Below are 15,697 nucleotides of genomic sequence, written 5' to 3'. Positions count from 1 at the left end.
GCATATAAATAAACCCAAAATCTTAAGTTTTCTCCATGTAAATAGATTCTGATTCCAGAAGCAATTACTGTTTTTAAGTACAGTCTAATGTTGGCAGTGAGAAAACTTCCATTTCACAACAGCAATAGGAGATGGGGATATTTTTCCAGTACAGAATAACCAACTGGAAAAAAAGCTGAGTACTAATTTATTTTAGAAAAGGATATTTGAAATTGATAGATATCCTGGGAATCTGTTTCTGCCTTTAAAATCTTACTTGTGAAGGACTAGACAAGAGACTTAACCAAGTAAAAGAAAATCTACCACAATATTTATCATCTGGGATTTACAGTTCCAAAACAATTAAGGGAAATTCTTTCAATATGGGTCTTTCATACATATATTCCAGTAAAATTGTAATCCATTACAGACAAAGTAAGGGGAAGAACAGCTTCATTAAATAGTCTGCTAACATCAAATGTGTTAATGGCCCCAAAGGCAAGCATTTAAAACATTTAATTTAGTTAATACCTCATTCAACTTACACTTCAAGATCTGCAGCTGGGTGCCTCCTTTTTTATGAAGATACCCTGATTTGGTCACTCCTCCAGGCATTGTCAAAAGGTTTTGTGCTCCAATTGCCTTCATTGGGACTGGCCAGACCTGCTCCTCTGAGGCCATCGTTCTGCAATGTAGAATAATTAAAAACAGTTTAAAACTTAGATTTTACTTTAAGAAATGAGTACCAAGAAACAAAGCTTGTTTCCTTAAACAAGTTTTCCAAACAACTAACATGGTTCAGCAGTCAAGTATGTAGCACAGACGGGTGTTCATAGATTCCAGGAAGTTTGTAATGTATAAAAAACCATGGTGCAAAAAGTCCCAATTTATTTTTATACCACTCTCAAAAGTGATTGACAGTTGTTGAAACAACAGAAGAGTGCTTAGTAAATGTTATTTAAGTATTTATATTTTAAAAGTGCCTCAGATAACACCGTGGGACTTAATCAGGCAGGTGACTAGAAAGAAAATCACTTTCTTCTCTGAAGTTCTATGCCACACATGCATATACAGTATAATTTTCTGTATAAGGGAATCAACAGTCATATTTTAGTAACAGTAGTATCCAATACTACTTACTCCTTATACTTACATATTTTATTCTGAATGAAAGCATTAGTATATAATCTCATACTGGATGTCATATGTGACAGCATCCTGTGCAAATGAAGTTTATGTCAGATTGCTGCAGACTGCCATTAACTTATTTATCTATTATTAATGCCATGCTCCACCAAGCACCTTTGCAGTTAGCACTCTTTCTGCTATCATCTAACACAGGTTATCAAGAAAATTAGTTTCTTAGTAGTATTTTTTTCTGTCTGATACATCACTATAAGACCTTTCTTTCTTCAACTGGTAACAGAACTAGGCTAAAAATCCTACTGTGTAATACAGAAAAGAAATCATGCATGAACTGTAGGAAGTTTGACCCAAACATAAAATGGTCTGTTATCCTCAGGTGTAGGGCTAGAGAGCTTTGCTGATAAGAGGCAAACTAATGAAGTTCCAGTTAATTAATTTCTGATAAAGGAATGATGGTTTAGAACTGAAAAAGCTTTTAGTGGAGGACTGAAATCTAATGGATCCTGTTTGCTTCTCCTTTCCCCAAAGGGACAGTAATGGAAGTCAATAGTCTAGCTCAGTACAGGAATCCAAGAGCCTGCAGCACAACACACCCACCTGAGCACTAGTCTCTCCAGCCTAAGATGGCAACTTGAAGTACCCATACTGAAAAGAATAAGCAAGTGAAACAGTTTTGTTGAGGGATTAATTGCAGCAGTAGAGTACATATGCATTGTACGTGTGTTCAGAAGAACAGAAATGCAAGTCAATTGATCATTCACTGGATCAGCTTAGGATTTAGATCTAACTGCTTGCCCTTTGCTGATGATACATCTGTGGAGAAGGGTGGAAATTACTAACAATTTCTACCAGGAGAGTTTAAACTCAATTAAATTGTCTAGGCAGCCTAGAAAACTTAATCACAAATATTAGGTTTTAGTCCCCAGTGTTATAAAACAGGCACAAGCAGAGAAGATAGGATCCAAGGCCCTAGAAAGGTTCTCACAGCAGACACTGCAAGGCACCATGGTTTCCCAGTTTTCCTCCAGGACCTTCCTGCCCACCAAAAGGTAAGTTAATTCTGTTGTATTCAGCCATATCCTTCCTTCTGCTATTTCCTCCCTGTTCTTATTATATGATTGAGATCTTTCCAAACTGAGTTGTTCCTTCCTCCTCCTCCCCCACAATGAAAATTCCTAGCAACAGCAATGTTTTAACAGGTGAAGAAGGGGCTACGCAGATATTTTAAGAATTAAAAAAACAGTAACAAAAGTTACCCCCCCCCCCCCCAAAAAAAAAAAAGAAAAAAAGGAAAGAATCCTTCAAATTATTGCTCCACATCTTGCAGAAAAGCCAAAATGAGAGGAGTGGAGAGCGTTAACCTGCTGGCTGCTGACACCAAACCACACCGCAGTACTGCTAAGAGTGATTTCCTTGAAATGAGGAATGCAAAGGCAAGTCCTGAGCTAAATGTTTCTTTTAAGAACAGGCACATCAACATTCAAACATTAGAAATTAATTTATGATTAAGTTATTTCAGTCTGTTTCTCATTACATTCAGAAAAAAAAAGTAAAAATGGAACTTTTTTATTCAGACAAATATACTCTGATCTCAGTTTTTTGATCTAACTCTAACATTAGTCTCAATGCCATCCAACAGTTTCAAGTTCATCATGGGTCTTCAAATCCTGTGTCCTTTTACTACAAAGAACATAACAAGAAAGGACTTAAGCACCTAGCCTTTGGTGTGAAACTGTTTCAGTGTTATGTACTTAGGTTGAAAACAAACCAGAAGAGGCAGAGTTAAATCTCTCAGAGAGGTTATCCAAAACAACCAGTAAGCTGAGATTTCTCAGAAGCCAACAACAAACACTAGGGACAAGGGTATCCTGCCCTAGGTCAATACAGAAAACAGAAATGTTTGACTAGGTCATGTTGGCCTTCTGTGCAGGAATAGACTAGTTACACTACTCATTAAAGTGTGCCTGGATGAGGCACTTTCTCCTCCACCTGAAAAGCCTGAATATTGGGGGGGGGGGGGGGGGGGGGGGGGAGGTAGGGGAGGGGAATCATGGAAGCAGAGGAGCATGCAGGTGGGGGGGAGGGGGGAACTCCACATCTACAGTGTGATGACTATAGGATTTAACTGAAGGGGAAGGACAGCAGAGTATCAGGTTCTGCTTCCTCTATTCATGATCATTTCTTACTTTTGACTACTCACTATAAAACAGTCCTGAGAAGAGGAGACCAAACCTCAGAACTGCCCCATCCCAGCTAAGTGAATAAAAGGAGATGTGGCTGAACTCCACAGAGACAAGTACACATTATATCAGCTAAAGAGCTCACCTAATACACCCAGCTTCTCAATAGATTTAGAGGCTGCTATGCCTGTTTTCTGGATCTCACTGTGGCTTACAGCACTCCCCATCACATCTGTAGGCTCCTCAAGCACTTTCATTTGCAGACACATAGGGAGGACTTTGGTATTCTGAATTGAAATGTTTGAGTTAGGCCTCTAAAATCCATTTAAGTACTTTGAATCTAGTCGCAAGCAGATTTTCTTCTTTTCTTGACAGTACAAACAATCCTGGAATGACACTAGATGCTATTTTGCATCAAGCTGCTGGGAGAAAGCTGTCAAAACAATGTAACTGCAGGATCTTTATTGTAGAGGTGGGAGGAAGGAAAAATGGATGCTCTTAAAGATTTTTCTGGTCTTAGCATCTACAATATGGTTGCCTTTAGCTCACTGAAATGGTTCCTTCCACTCTTGATATTCCTCTTAGAATTTTTTTAATCCATTACATGAAAAACAGATCAATAGCAAGCACTGAAGTCACTGTAGGGCCTGGTAGCTCTACATTGCTAGATCTAGCTCTACATAGCTAGATCATTAAGAACAGAAAGGTATTTCCAAATTGTTTCTTATGCAGTCACATTCTTGCATTACAAGCCAAAGACCCCACTATACATTTTCACCCCAGGTGCATAAGCAGAGTCTCTTCCATGGAGCTGACAATGAAGTTAACAGAAAGGGCCCACTAAGTGCGATCAGAGCCAAGCCATGCTCTCTTTCTGACACCGGTCCTCTGTTACAAACAGAAGGTGACATTACTCATGCATTGTTTTGTGCAAGCTCCTAGTAATAGCTACACACTTTATTCTCCTTCCCACTCACCAAGGGACTATATACATATTTTTAAATTAAGTTTTCCATCAAGCCCCAAAACCCATTATAAGTGGCTATTGAATCAACCTTCTCCCCCACTGAAACAGCACTGAACTGAACCTTCTGAGCCAGAAGAGGATGGCAGCAGACACTGAAAGGCCTTGCATCACTTTGTTTCTCAGATGATCCCCATGATAATTCTATGCCTGCGAGGGAGATGACAGGCCTTAGAGTGTAGTAGGAGAAACAGTGGAACAGCAGTTTATAGGATTTGCTTCATCATTCAACAGTGCTTTTGGAAAGGCAGAACAGTGCAGCTAGCACTCTCGAGCGTGATACAGAGCTTATACAATTATTATTGTAATTACTTCATATATACAAAACTGGTCTGCCAGACTAAAAACTGAACCAATTTGCAGTGTATTAGCAACATCAGTCCAAGTCTATCACATGAGTATACTTTTCTCAAACACTATCACAATGAGCTGTTTTTTATTTTAAAGTACCATGAAAGTAGCAACAGCACAAAAAAAAAAAGTGAAATTATACGCTTCATCATGTAACCTACATAATGCCAGTCTGATACAGAATTTTCTTCTGAATCATAACAATACTGTTACCAAGCTCAAACTCCAAATGGAGGGTAGACTTCTGTTATTGTGTAGTATGCAAATGTATACATCTGTGAAGTAATTTTAACCTATCCCTTCAGTCAGCATATACAGAATAGCTAGACTGGAGGCTAGGGCATAACTTTACAGGCTAAAAGTCCCTCCATGAGTAAAAACAAAATTCTGCCACATCAAAAATCTGGATTACATTACAGAAGAACACTTACCCCTTTTGGCCTTAAGAGCTATTGGCATTCAGCTCAATTAAAGCAAATATAAGCTGATTCAACTAAGGATTGCATCCTGGAAGAGCCATGAGACTTCAGTTCTTGCTTAACTGAACATATAGCAGATGTGATCATCTCCACATCTTGCAGTATATAGGTGTAAGAACACATTACCCTCATCTCTGAAACTACAGCTGTCAAAAGTTGTATTAAAAATTCTCACTTGTTATAATAATATTTATGGTCTGTCCTGGAGCCCAGTTTCGTCATGCTGAAAACAAATAAAAAACAGCCTCCAAAGCTGCAGTACAAAAATTAAACCTGGTCTGAATTTGTAACAAGTATCTCTATGCCAATTATGTCTGAGAACTTTTTAAACTCCATAATATCTCTTAACTTTTAGTCTTTAAATTCTATTTTGAAAGTAAAACCTAGCAAAGCAAGATGCTAGTTTCCTTCTGAATATATAACTTACATATATAGCATATAATTTACACGAACGAATGTATTCCTCATAACACAGAGGGAGACTGAAGTTTCAGTCTCTACAAAAGGCTTAACCAAAAGGGAGGCAGCATTACATACAGCAAAACTGTAAAATAAAAGCTTCCCCAATGTGCTCTGAGCAATTCTGAAAAAAAATTAGTTCTCCGATTCAACCACTTAAACATTTACCATCTGTTCTTAAAACTGCTTTCTGCAAAATTTTCAGGTCTCTCTTCTATTTATTAAACATTCTCCAGTATTTCTGAAATACTCTTCCATCTCTCTCCTACTTTTTTGGTTACACATTCCATTTCTTAATACTTCTAACAGCCCCTTTCACAATAGTCTCTCAAAAGGATTAATAGCACAGTACAAACACTGTAAAGTCAAATAAATCTTAGAGAACAAAGAAAACTGAGAACTATGCCCAACTGAGATACACTGTTGTAAGTTTACTCAGTTTAACTTGCTTCAACTTGCTTTTCTTTTCTGGCAAACATTTTCAACTAACAGTCACCTCATCTCTTCCCCCTTCAATTCTTTATCCTTGAATATTCTGCATAAGTTAAAAGTATTTTACCTCAAATACAATATTCTACTCTCAGTTTTAGTCTGCTCTCTACCTAAAAGAGAAAAGATGACAGAAATACAAGCGACAAATATGCACTAACCTGGTGACGGTGCCTGATCGACACATAGTTTTTCTGCTGACAGTTTCACCGAATGATTGTTTCCTTTGTGATGACAAAGCCATTAATAGCTTATGACCCCTCTCAGGCATGACAGGAACATCTCTGCACTTCTCCCCGTTTTGTGTATTATAAGGTTGCAAATGACTGCGATAGCTGCTGTACGCTCAACACACAAAAGGAAAAGAAACCCTGCCCCAACTGCTTCTGCATCTGAACTGCTCTGTGGCCAAAAGGGACGCCTAGGCAATGACTTGTTTCCTTTGTTACTTCCTGTTTCCCCCCAGTGTTAGTGGGCAGCATTATCTTTGTCAGATTTCCCAACTTCCCTGAGAGGTTATAAATCAAACCCTGCATACCTCAAGCCTCTGTCAGATGGCGAGCCAGAAAGCAGAGGGGATTTTCCAGTGCTCACTTGCTTCCTACTCACCTTTCAATCAATCACCTTCCCTTGGGAGAAAAATAAAGTAGTCCTTTTTTCTTACAGTGTACTCAGGCTCTCACACCAGCAGAGGCACAGCTCAAATGCTACCTGTGGTTCTGAAGAGCCTCTGCTTCAGGTACTGGCACTACACCACAGAACTACAGAACTAAGTATTTCATCTCTCTTCTCTCCTGTAGCCGGAGCTTGTCCTTCCCTCTTCAACCCAGTAAATTAAAAATAGCATTTTTGAAAGATTATGCAGCATATACATGCTTTAGAGCAAGTCTTGCCTGTACTTTTTACGCTACACAAACCACAAAAGACAATAAAATTCAAATCCAAGAAGCTCACAATGCAAGGGCAACAATTCTACAGGACAAGTATCACCAACTGATGATGAATAAATGCCAGTTTTCACTTATTTTCATCTGGAGCTCTTAAAAGGATTCAAGTGTTTCACTGACTTTGCCTGGAATTAACCAAACACCCCAGGCTAGAAAGTTAAAATAAAACAAAAACAACTAGCAAGTTTCAGAATGATGGCCAAAACCGACATACATGAATACGCCAAGTAAAGCTTACATCACGTATTTTTGGGGAAATGGATACAAATCTGTACTCCAAAATAGAAGGAAGAAGTTTCTATATAACATCTTTTCTTTTTGTAAGCTACTCAACAGTCAAAGCACAGAAGAAAATAACATTTCAGATACTGGCCATGGCTGTATCAGCTAGAAAAGCAATTCTCAGTCTTCACCATAGGGCACCCATTTGCACTCCTTCCATAGCCAGGCTGTTTAGGAAGGGGAAAGCAAACCATAAATACCACACCTGTTGTTAGCTAAAAGGATCAGCATATCAACACAAAACCCCAATGCTATTTAATAAGAATCAATACCCAGTTGTTGCAGTAGCTTAATTTACATCTTTTCTGTGTGAAAAATCTGTTAGGAGGACTACATCTCAGCAGTTTGTGAATTAAATTCACGTGCTTTATCTGCTACAATATCAGTTACCAATTTAGACTTTAAGCATTAACACGCAATGCTTTAAAGCAATCTTTCCTCCCCCAGTTCTCTGCTATCTAAGCGTACTCTTCTAAGTTTGCATTGTCATCTTTGCAACCTTTATCTCTACCTCAGTAAAAAAGCTACGATCAAAATGACAGCATTTGAGTATATGTAACACTGGAAAAAAATCAGTTCCTCTTTCCCTTTTCTGGTCTGACACACCTAAGTCTTGGTTTTCCCCTCCAAACTCCACAACTATAGTACCATGCTCTTTGGCCTCAACAGTCTCATTTTAATTAGGTCTCATTTATCCAACACATGTTCCTGAAGTACTGCTTTTTCACTCTAACCTTTCTGATGCTGTCCTCTCACATTCTTCACTTAAGCACTCAGAAATACAGAATTTTTCATTTCAAGTTCCAAGATCCCCTTTTGATTTTTCTGGTGATTTCCAACACTGTCAAGATGGTAACAGTTAGAGCAGAAGCCATTTCACACAGGCACACACACAAGCTCGTGTTCCACTGAGGACCACCGCCACCAAAAAAATTTAGATGTTTCACAGTTTTGGAAGAATGAAAATTCAGCTTAGCTTTCTAGACCAAACATTAATCAGAAGGGTTGTGTTTCAAAATTGCAAATAAAGACTCTGAAGAGACATGAAATCCTTATGGATTTGATTAACATGTCTGTCAGGGAAGTGAAAGAGTGTGAAGTTTATCCTTCTTCACAACGCAAAATTCAGTTTTGCGAAGGACTCTGGTATATGGTCTTCAGACCGCTAACCTTCATTTGTCCTCACAAAACCAGTGGTCAGAAGCAGCCTTGCACCAAGCTAGCCTAGGGAGAATTTCACTCAAAAGGAGTTACTTCATTTCTTTAACATTATGAGATTTCATTCAGATAGCCTTAAGAGGAGGAACCAAAGCATCAGAAACCAACATTTGGATTTCATTCCAGCAGGGCCACTGTCTGAGGAAGTCAGCCAATCACCTCTTCTGTTGTTAGGAACGGCTCTTGCTCCCAGTCAAAAGCAGTCCTACTTATCTTTAGTTAATGAAAAGCAAGAGCAATAAAATATACCTCTAGCACTATGCTGTCCTTGCCATTGCAAGTTCACTAGTCTAGCTGATGGGTTGAGTTGTCTCTGCAGCAAGAGAACTTCCTCTTGCTGACCAATTTACAGGAAACTGCAAGAATGGCCTGTAAATAAAAGCAGCACAAGCAGAGCACAGCAACAGGCAAGGCAGAAAAATTAACAAAGCAACAAAAGAAATTAAAATAGCATAAACCCCACTTTCCTTCAGCTGCAGCAAATAGTCAGCTCACTAGTCAAGTTCTGCTCAGAATAACATAAGAGTTCATACATTATATATCTCCATAAAACCCCACAGTATAGTAAGGCATTAAAAAAGGCCACATTCTGTTAAAGTTTTACTGACTTTAATGAGCTTGAATCAGGAGTAGATTATGAGTTTTATTATTTTATTAATTCTAAACTAGTTTAGGCCCAAGTTTCTAGATCACAGTGGAAACACATCCACTATCTTGAGAGATGATATATGTCAACTGCATACTCCACAACTGCAGATTGTAAAAGAGCAAGTGTAAATTACTCCCTGAATCCTTCATCTGCTAGGTAAGGCAGTCCTGTGAAAATGTGAATAACCATGCATCAGAACTACTTGTGCTAGGTGACCTGCAGAATAAAAATTAAAAAAAAAAAATATCAGCAACAAAGGGGAGAAATGAGGCCAGAACTTCCAAAAATCCTCTTTTCAATGCCAAAAGAATTCCTGTTCTTTACATGTCAACTATCATTCCCTCATTCAGCTTACTTAGGAAGAGCTGAAGAAGCCTTAATAAGATATTTACTTATTTACTTACAGATATATTTTAAAAAGTAGCTGAAGCCTTGATAATATATATTCATCTAAAACTGAGAAACACTTCAGGTCAAAAAGCTTCTGAGTTTCTATTTATACCCCACTGCTCTTAAGCTCTGAACATCTATGGACATATTGTTGGCTTAGAACTTCAAATAAGTCAGACAGCACTGGTCTGCAATAAATAAGCCATATTTCAGAGAAAGAGCGTATCAATTTAAAAAAAAGTTGTAACTTTTCTTGGTTGTTTCACCAAACAGCTTGGCACAAGTCCTAGAAGTTGATATACAGACTTTGATTTTGGGATATGGTTAACGTTATATATTGCTCAAACATCTATAGACCAATGTAGAGCCACAAAGTATTTGCGGTATACACATAGCTTGTGAAAAACAAATTACACTGTGCAGCTGGCAGAGAAGAACCTTCTGTAAACTCTCAATATAAGAACATTATCATTTAACAGATTACTTTTCATCAGCTAGGCTTGAAAAATAACCTAAGACTTCATACTGATGTAAATAAGGATTGAATTAAAATCAGTACAGCTATCCTAGCATAATTATTTATGTTGGCAATGTTATTATGAGTAGCTTTTCAAGTTAAGTTTAAGGGATTTCTACTAAATCAAAAGGCCCCTCAAAACTGTATAGCAGCATTCACCCAGCGAATTAACTGGGTGTAAAACCTATGACAGTCAGACCATACCAGTAACACTTGGTATAAGTAACACTTAAAATAGAAAGCAAGTTCTTAAACATTTTTGCTGCTTATCATGTTTCTTTAAAATAAATTCAAAGACACATTATCAAGGTATGATTCCATTGTCATTTACTATTCAAACCAGATGGACAAGTTTTTTGTTCCTTTTAACCGTTACCTATATACAAGGTCCTTGTAAAGAAGATTGTAAATGCAGCTACAGTTATGATTAACTGATATCTTTCATCAGTGCTCGTAGAACAATTTAAACTAGACCATAGTAAAAAAAAAAAAAAAAACCAACATGTAACTGAGCAGAAGTACAAACATGATGGCCGAAGTCCTATTTCTGCAGACAGTTGTGCTGCAGACAGCTGCAAAGGGAGTTTCCCCAAATACACATACACACTCAAAGTGGGAGTTCCCACAAATTATTTATTTCCTTGACAAAAGTTTTCAATTCTAAGATTTTACAGTTACAACAATTTTACTGCTAGGCTGGTTTGTGATGAACTGCATACAATTCTATCACTAATGTACTCATAATTGATAATTTAGGAAGCACTGTTGGACCACAAAATAATTTCTGCTTACACATTGTGCTGGTTTTGGCTGGGGTAGAGTTAATTTTCTTCATAGTAGCTAGTATGGGGCTATGTTTTGGATTTGTGCTGAAAACAGTGCTGATAATTCAGGGATGTTTTAGTTGTTGCTAAGTAGTGCTTCTACTAAATCAAGGACTTTTCAGCTTCCCATGCTCTGCCAGGTGCACAAGAAGTTGGGGGGGAATACAGCTGGGACAGCTGACTCCAACTGCCCAAAGGGCTATTCCATACCGTATGACGTCATGCTCAGTATATAAAGCTGGGGAAGAAGAAGGAAGAGGGGGACATTCAGAGTGATGACGTTTGTCTTCCCAAGTAACCGTTACGCAAGATGGAGCCCTGCTTTCCTGGAGATGGCTGAACACCTGCCTGCCCATGGGATAAAGTGAGTGAATTCCTTGCTTTGCTTGTGTGCGTGGCTTTTGCTTTCCCTATTAAACTGTCTTTATCTCAACCCACGAGTTTTCTCACTTCTACTCTTCTGATTCTCTCCCCCATCCCACTGTGGGGGGAGTGAGCAAGTGGCTGTGTGGGGCTTAGTTGCCGGCTGGGGTTAAACCATGACACACATCAAAACACCTTTAAGCATTTAAACTGGCAGACCACTGAACTCTAGTAAAAGCAACACCTAAATAAAAGCTTTTAGAAATTTACAAGAGGGAGTCAAATATCTATTACTGATTATAAAGCATATTGAATAGGTACAAGCAGATGTCTTGCCATATAAAGTTAAGTCTCTTGTTAGGAAATATTTTTTCCGTTTTCTTAGAATTTTACTTATATCAATATAAAGAACATCAAGAGTCCAAGGGAAAAAAAGAAGGAAGGCGAAAAACCCACCTCAGAGGCCTACACTTACGTTCAACATTTTCTACCATTTCTGATACTAAAGCATTTTGGCAAGATATACAACATCCATCAGTTCATTGTATACTGTGCTTGTACAAGACTAACAAAACTTAGGTCCAAGACTACTGTTGCCAGTTGAAGAGAATATTTCATGTAAGTATATATGCAAGTCAACAGAAAAATTACTGAATATAAACAATTTTAAAACTTTCCTGCAGCAATATATTAAAAACAACAAAAACACATAAAGCTTATAGAGAAAGTCCTTTTGAATGTATATCAGCAAAAAATTGCAGTGAGTAAATTTATAAACTCTATCGCTGACACAAGCTACTAATTGAATACTAAAGAAATTCAGCAAGCCCTGGTTCAGAGGAAGCATTTGGTCATGTCATTCATGAGCCCTTCAAGCTTGCATGTCCGTTTTCTGGTGGACTGCAGTAACCTTATGTTTAAGGAAATACTCCTCTGCAGGCAAATGGCTGCAGCCAGCACCAAAGAGGAAGTTCAACTTCTGTCAGATCCCGGGAGAACAAAACAAGACAAACATTTCCTATTTTTATTTTGCTTGTAAAGCAACTATGTGATACAATTTTAAGGCAATGTGTAACCGCAAAGACTCGCTCTATACTCTACTGCTGTACAACACAGTAGATAGTGCTGGTTTTTAAGTAGTGATGCAGTGAAGCATCTCAGAGTTTGCTCTTCTCATACTTGGAAACTCTGACTAGAAACCAGAATCTCAAAATAAGCTAATAACCATGCAAGTGTAATTTATAGAATTAGAAGGCCCAACTGGGCTGTATTTCTAATGGACAGTCCCCACCTCCAACAGCTTTGAAGCTCCTTGTGCTCAAAACCTCATGCAAGCAAGTAGGTGCACCAGAAACAAGGTTTCTTTATTCCGATTCCAATGACTGTTCCCTTTTAAATCACGATATTAACTTCTCTAAAGGATGTTGTAAGGCATAAGTATTTTGCCACTCCCACCTCCAACCACCCAAAACACTAAATCAAAGGACTGAAACAGGTAGGAACATGGATTACAATAACCAGGATGTAAGGCTACCATATATTTCATCACTTAGGTAAATACTACTCTTTTTTTTTTTTTTTTTTTTTACATGCACTGGAAAGAAGAATCTCTGCAAGATCATGCTTACTTTCTACAAAAGCTGAATTTAATTGTAACCACCAGATCACGTGTAGTTGGGATTTTAGGTCAAGATTTTAAAATGAAAACGAATGTACACTGCAAGGCTGCACCAGAAAGACTGCAGTAAACAATTTTAATTTGGAGGACATGAGAGGGAACAGTCATTTCATATACTTAACCCTAAAAATGTATGATCACATGCAATAGGCTTCTTCTACAAGACAATTTGGACAGTGCCATTTTACATTATTTCTTTTACGGAAACCACTACTTGCTTCAGAAGTATGACCAAAAGGAAAAAAAATTCCCCCTTAAACTTTGTTTAAATGAACTCCAACAGCAAGGATTAGCCCAACATTGACCTACACCTCCAAAGCTGCAGAGTTGCATTCAAAAGCAAGTTCACGCAGGTCTGTTTTCAAGTACAGAAGACATTCATACGCAATACTTCGTAAGTGAAGTACTTCATGATAATACTTCATGAACAACATTCTTATTTTACAACACAGATTACAGTTTGCCTAATGAAGTATATTACTGGTATAGTGCCAACGAAGTTTGCAGAAAGGTTTCACAAGAGGTACAAAAACCCCACAACATACTGTAAGAGTAACAAACACCTGACAGTAAGATAGGCCAAAGGCGAGGAGCTAAAATACAAGTTCTAGATCCTCGCTTTCTGTCTGGTCTTGACATCACTTAACTCTTCTCTTCAAATCATCTCCTTTTCTGACCTGTCTTGAAAGTTAAGACATATACTCTTACAAAAGCCTTTATGAGGGTTAACTCATTCACATTGGGAAATAGACTTCAGAAAACTAAAGATAATGAGAATGGATTTAATAGTACCACACATGTAAATCAAAACCCTTCCTAGAGTGGTGATCATTAATATTTCAGAGGAGGAAAAAAAAAAAAACCCAAAGAAAACTGCTGTGATACATCTAGTTTAGTGCACAGTGATTGAGAAGCTGGGAATACAGAAATCTTGGACTCCAAGATCTCATTCTCTGGCACTTAAAATGACACCAGCAAGCCCCTGAGCTACAAATTCTTAGGATGGAAATATGTTCTATATCTTTGCCCAGTTCTTACACTCTTCTGTAAGCTCTCCTCAGATCTGACTCCATGCAGCTATTCCTATGTCCCATCAAGTGCTCAAAAAAAAAAGTCTGTAAACTGGAACATTCACTTTAAAAGTTATTTCCATTTCCTTCCCACCAACTCTTCTTTTTTAAATTAAGATGTAAGGACTTACTCCAGCCACAGTTTGAATCTAGCAGAAACCTGGCATTTTTTTTACATACACTCTACAGTCCAGTTAGATTATTTCCCTCCCTCTCCCCCGTTTTAATTTGAAGATGCTTCTTGCCATCACAGTAACCTATCCTATCTTAGAGAACTTGCTTCTTTCCAAATCCTTTCTTAAACATCTAATAGCATTGTCCATTCTTTCCATTCTTATGGTCACATCAAAGCTGGTCCAAAGAATATTTGCCTGACTCCTGGCCTCATTGACTTTTCACCTCCAAAAACTTACTTTTATTTACTACACACACTATAAATAAATACATATAGAATTCCTATCTATGCAGCTCTTAAAGAAATGGCATATGTTATAAACTCCAGCAACCCTACTAATCTTCTTGGTAAGATGAGCTACAAGGAACACATTGCCTTTGTGCACCATTCGTTCTTAAAAGGGTTTTTTTAAAAGCTCTTTCAAAACAGTGCAGCCAGACTCTTTACAGACACAAACCGGTTACAATATAAGGGCACTCTTCTTTATGACCTCCAAAAGCTTATGTTTTGTGCACTGCCTAGAACTAACAGCCATTATCTCCAAGAAATCTGTACAGCATTCTTTCATTTCCAAGTTTTGGTACTCCATAAAATTCAAGCTTACTCTTACATATGGAGCATATAACATTTCCAGCAGAAGCTTTTACAATATTTACAGATTATCTTCCTGCTATACACATCCTATATATTCTTAAGGCATTCTAAATACGAGTCACTTGTTGTACACAATGAAGAGCTGAAGCTGGATTTCACTTGCACAAAGGAAATTCAGGAATTTGGGTCAATGGGATTAGTCTTGTTTCAGCCTAAGTAATCAAACCTGACATCTTTGTATAGTAAGTACAACAACAGTTTACCCAGACCCAAGCCAAATGACAGATCATACATATCACAGATGCATTGATTTAGCTGTGTGTGTGACTGGCACCACAAGATAAAAGGTCTACAGAAGCTGAACTTTAAGGAAGAAAGTGCTGTTTCTGCACACTTTTTAAATATTTAATGGTATTTGTGACATTTTATATAGCATTTGAAACCATACTGACTGATACACTTAACATCCTCTAAAAAAATTGCGCTTATGAACTATCTCAAAGCATAGACATGCATTACAAACACATGTTTATATCTACAGCCATAAAAAGAACTCTTGGCTTTAGAGGTGTGCTAGGTGTTAGAAGTGCATTAGACTGTCCAAAAAGCCTCCCCTTCCTCCAGAAAATATCAGACAATCTCTCATGCATTCTCGTCATTTAATGTTAACTAGTAAGCCACTATTTTAATGAAAGACATTTCCCAGGTTATAATGGAGTTAATTTTCAATTTCTGTCATGTACATCTCCAGCAGATCAAAACTTAACAGTCCCAATGCTTCAAACTAAAATTATCTCATTACATACTTGAAAAAAAATTTTGTCTACAGAATTTTATAAAATATTTCTAAATTTAGCATCACCACAGGTCAGCAAAGGTTTTG

The 15,697-nt window shown here is 37.7% G+C and overlaps 1 protein-coding gene across 7 annotated transcripts in view; it reads right to left on the bottom strand.

Moving 5' to 3' along the window:
- Positions 1-15,697, bottom strand: part of SH3BP2 (SH3 domain binding protein 2) — a 41,978-nt gene that overhangs the window by 13,186 nt on the left and 13,095 nt on the right. For 6 of the 7 annotated variants that reach the window (XM_075499636.1, XM_075499633.1, XM_075499635.1 and 3 more), the window contains one exon: positions 525-664. In XM_075499636.1, coding sequence (XP_075355751.1) covers positions 525-660 — 136 coding nt within the window. In that variant the 5' untranslated portion in view covers positions 661-664. Of the gene's footprint in view, positions 1-524; positions 665-6,268; positions 6,533-15,697 lie in introns of those variants that run through there. The other variant, XM_075499634.1, reaches the window with a different exon arrangement.

This window comes from Mycteria americana, chromosome 4, assembly GCF_035582795.1.
Source record: "Mycteria americana isolate JAX WOST 10 ecotype Jacksonville Zoo and Gardens chromosome 4, USCA_MyAme_1.0, whole genome shotgun sequence".
Lineage (NCBI taxonomy): Eukaryota > Metazoa > Chordata > Aves > Ciconiiformes > Ciconiidae > Mycteria > Mycteria americana.
The sequence above is the reverse complement of the archived record's forward strand: the minus strand, read 5'-3'. Positions and strand labels throughout refer to the sequence as shown.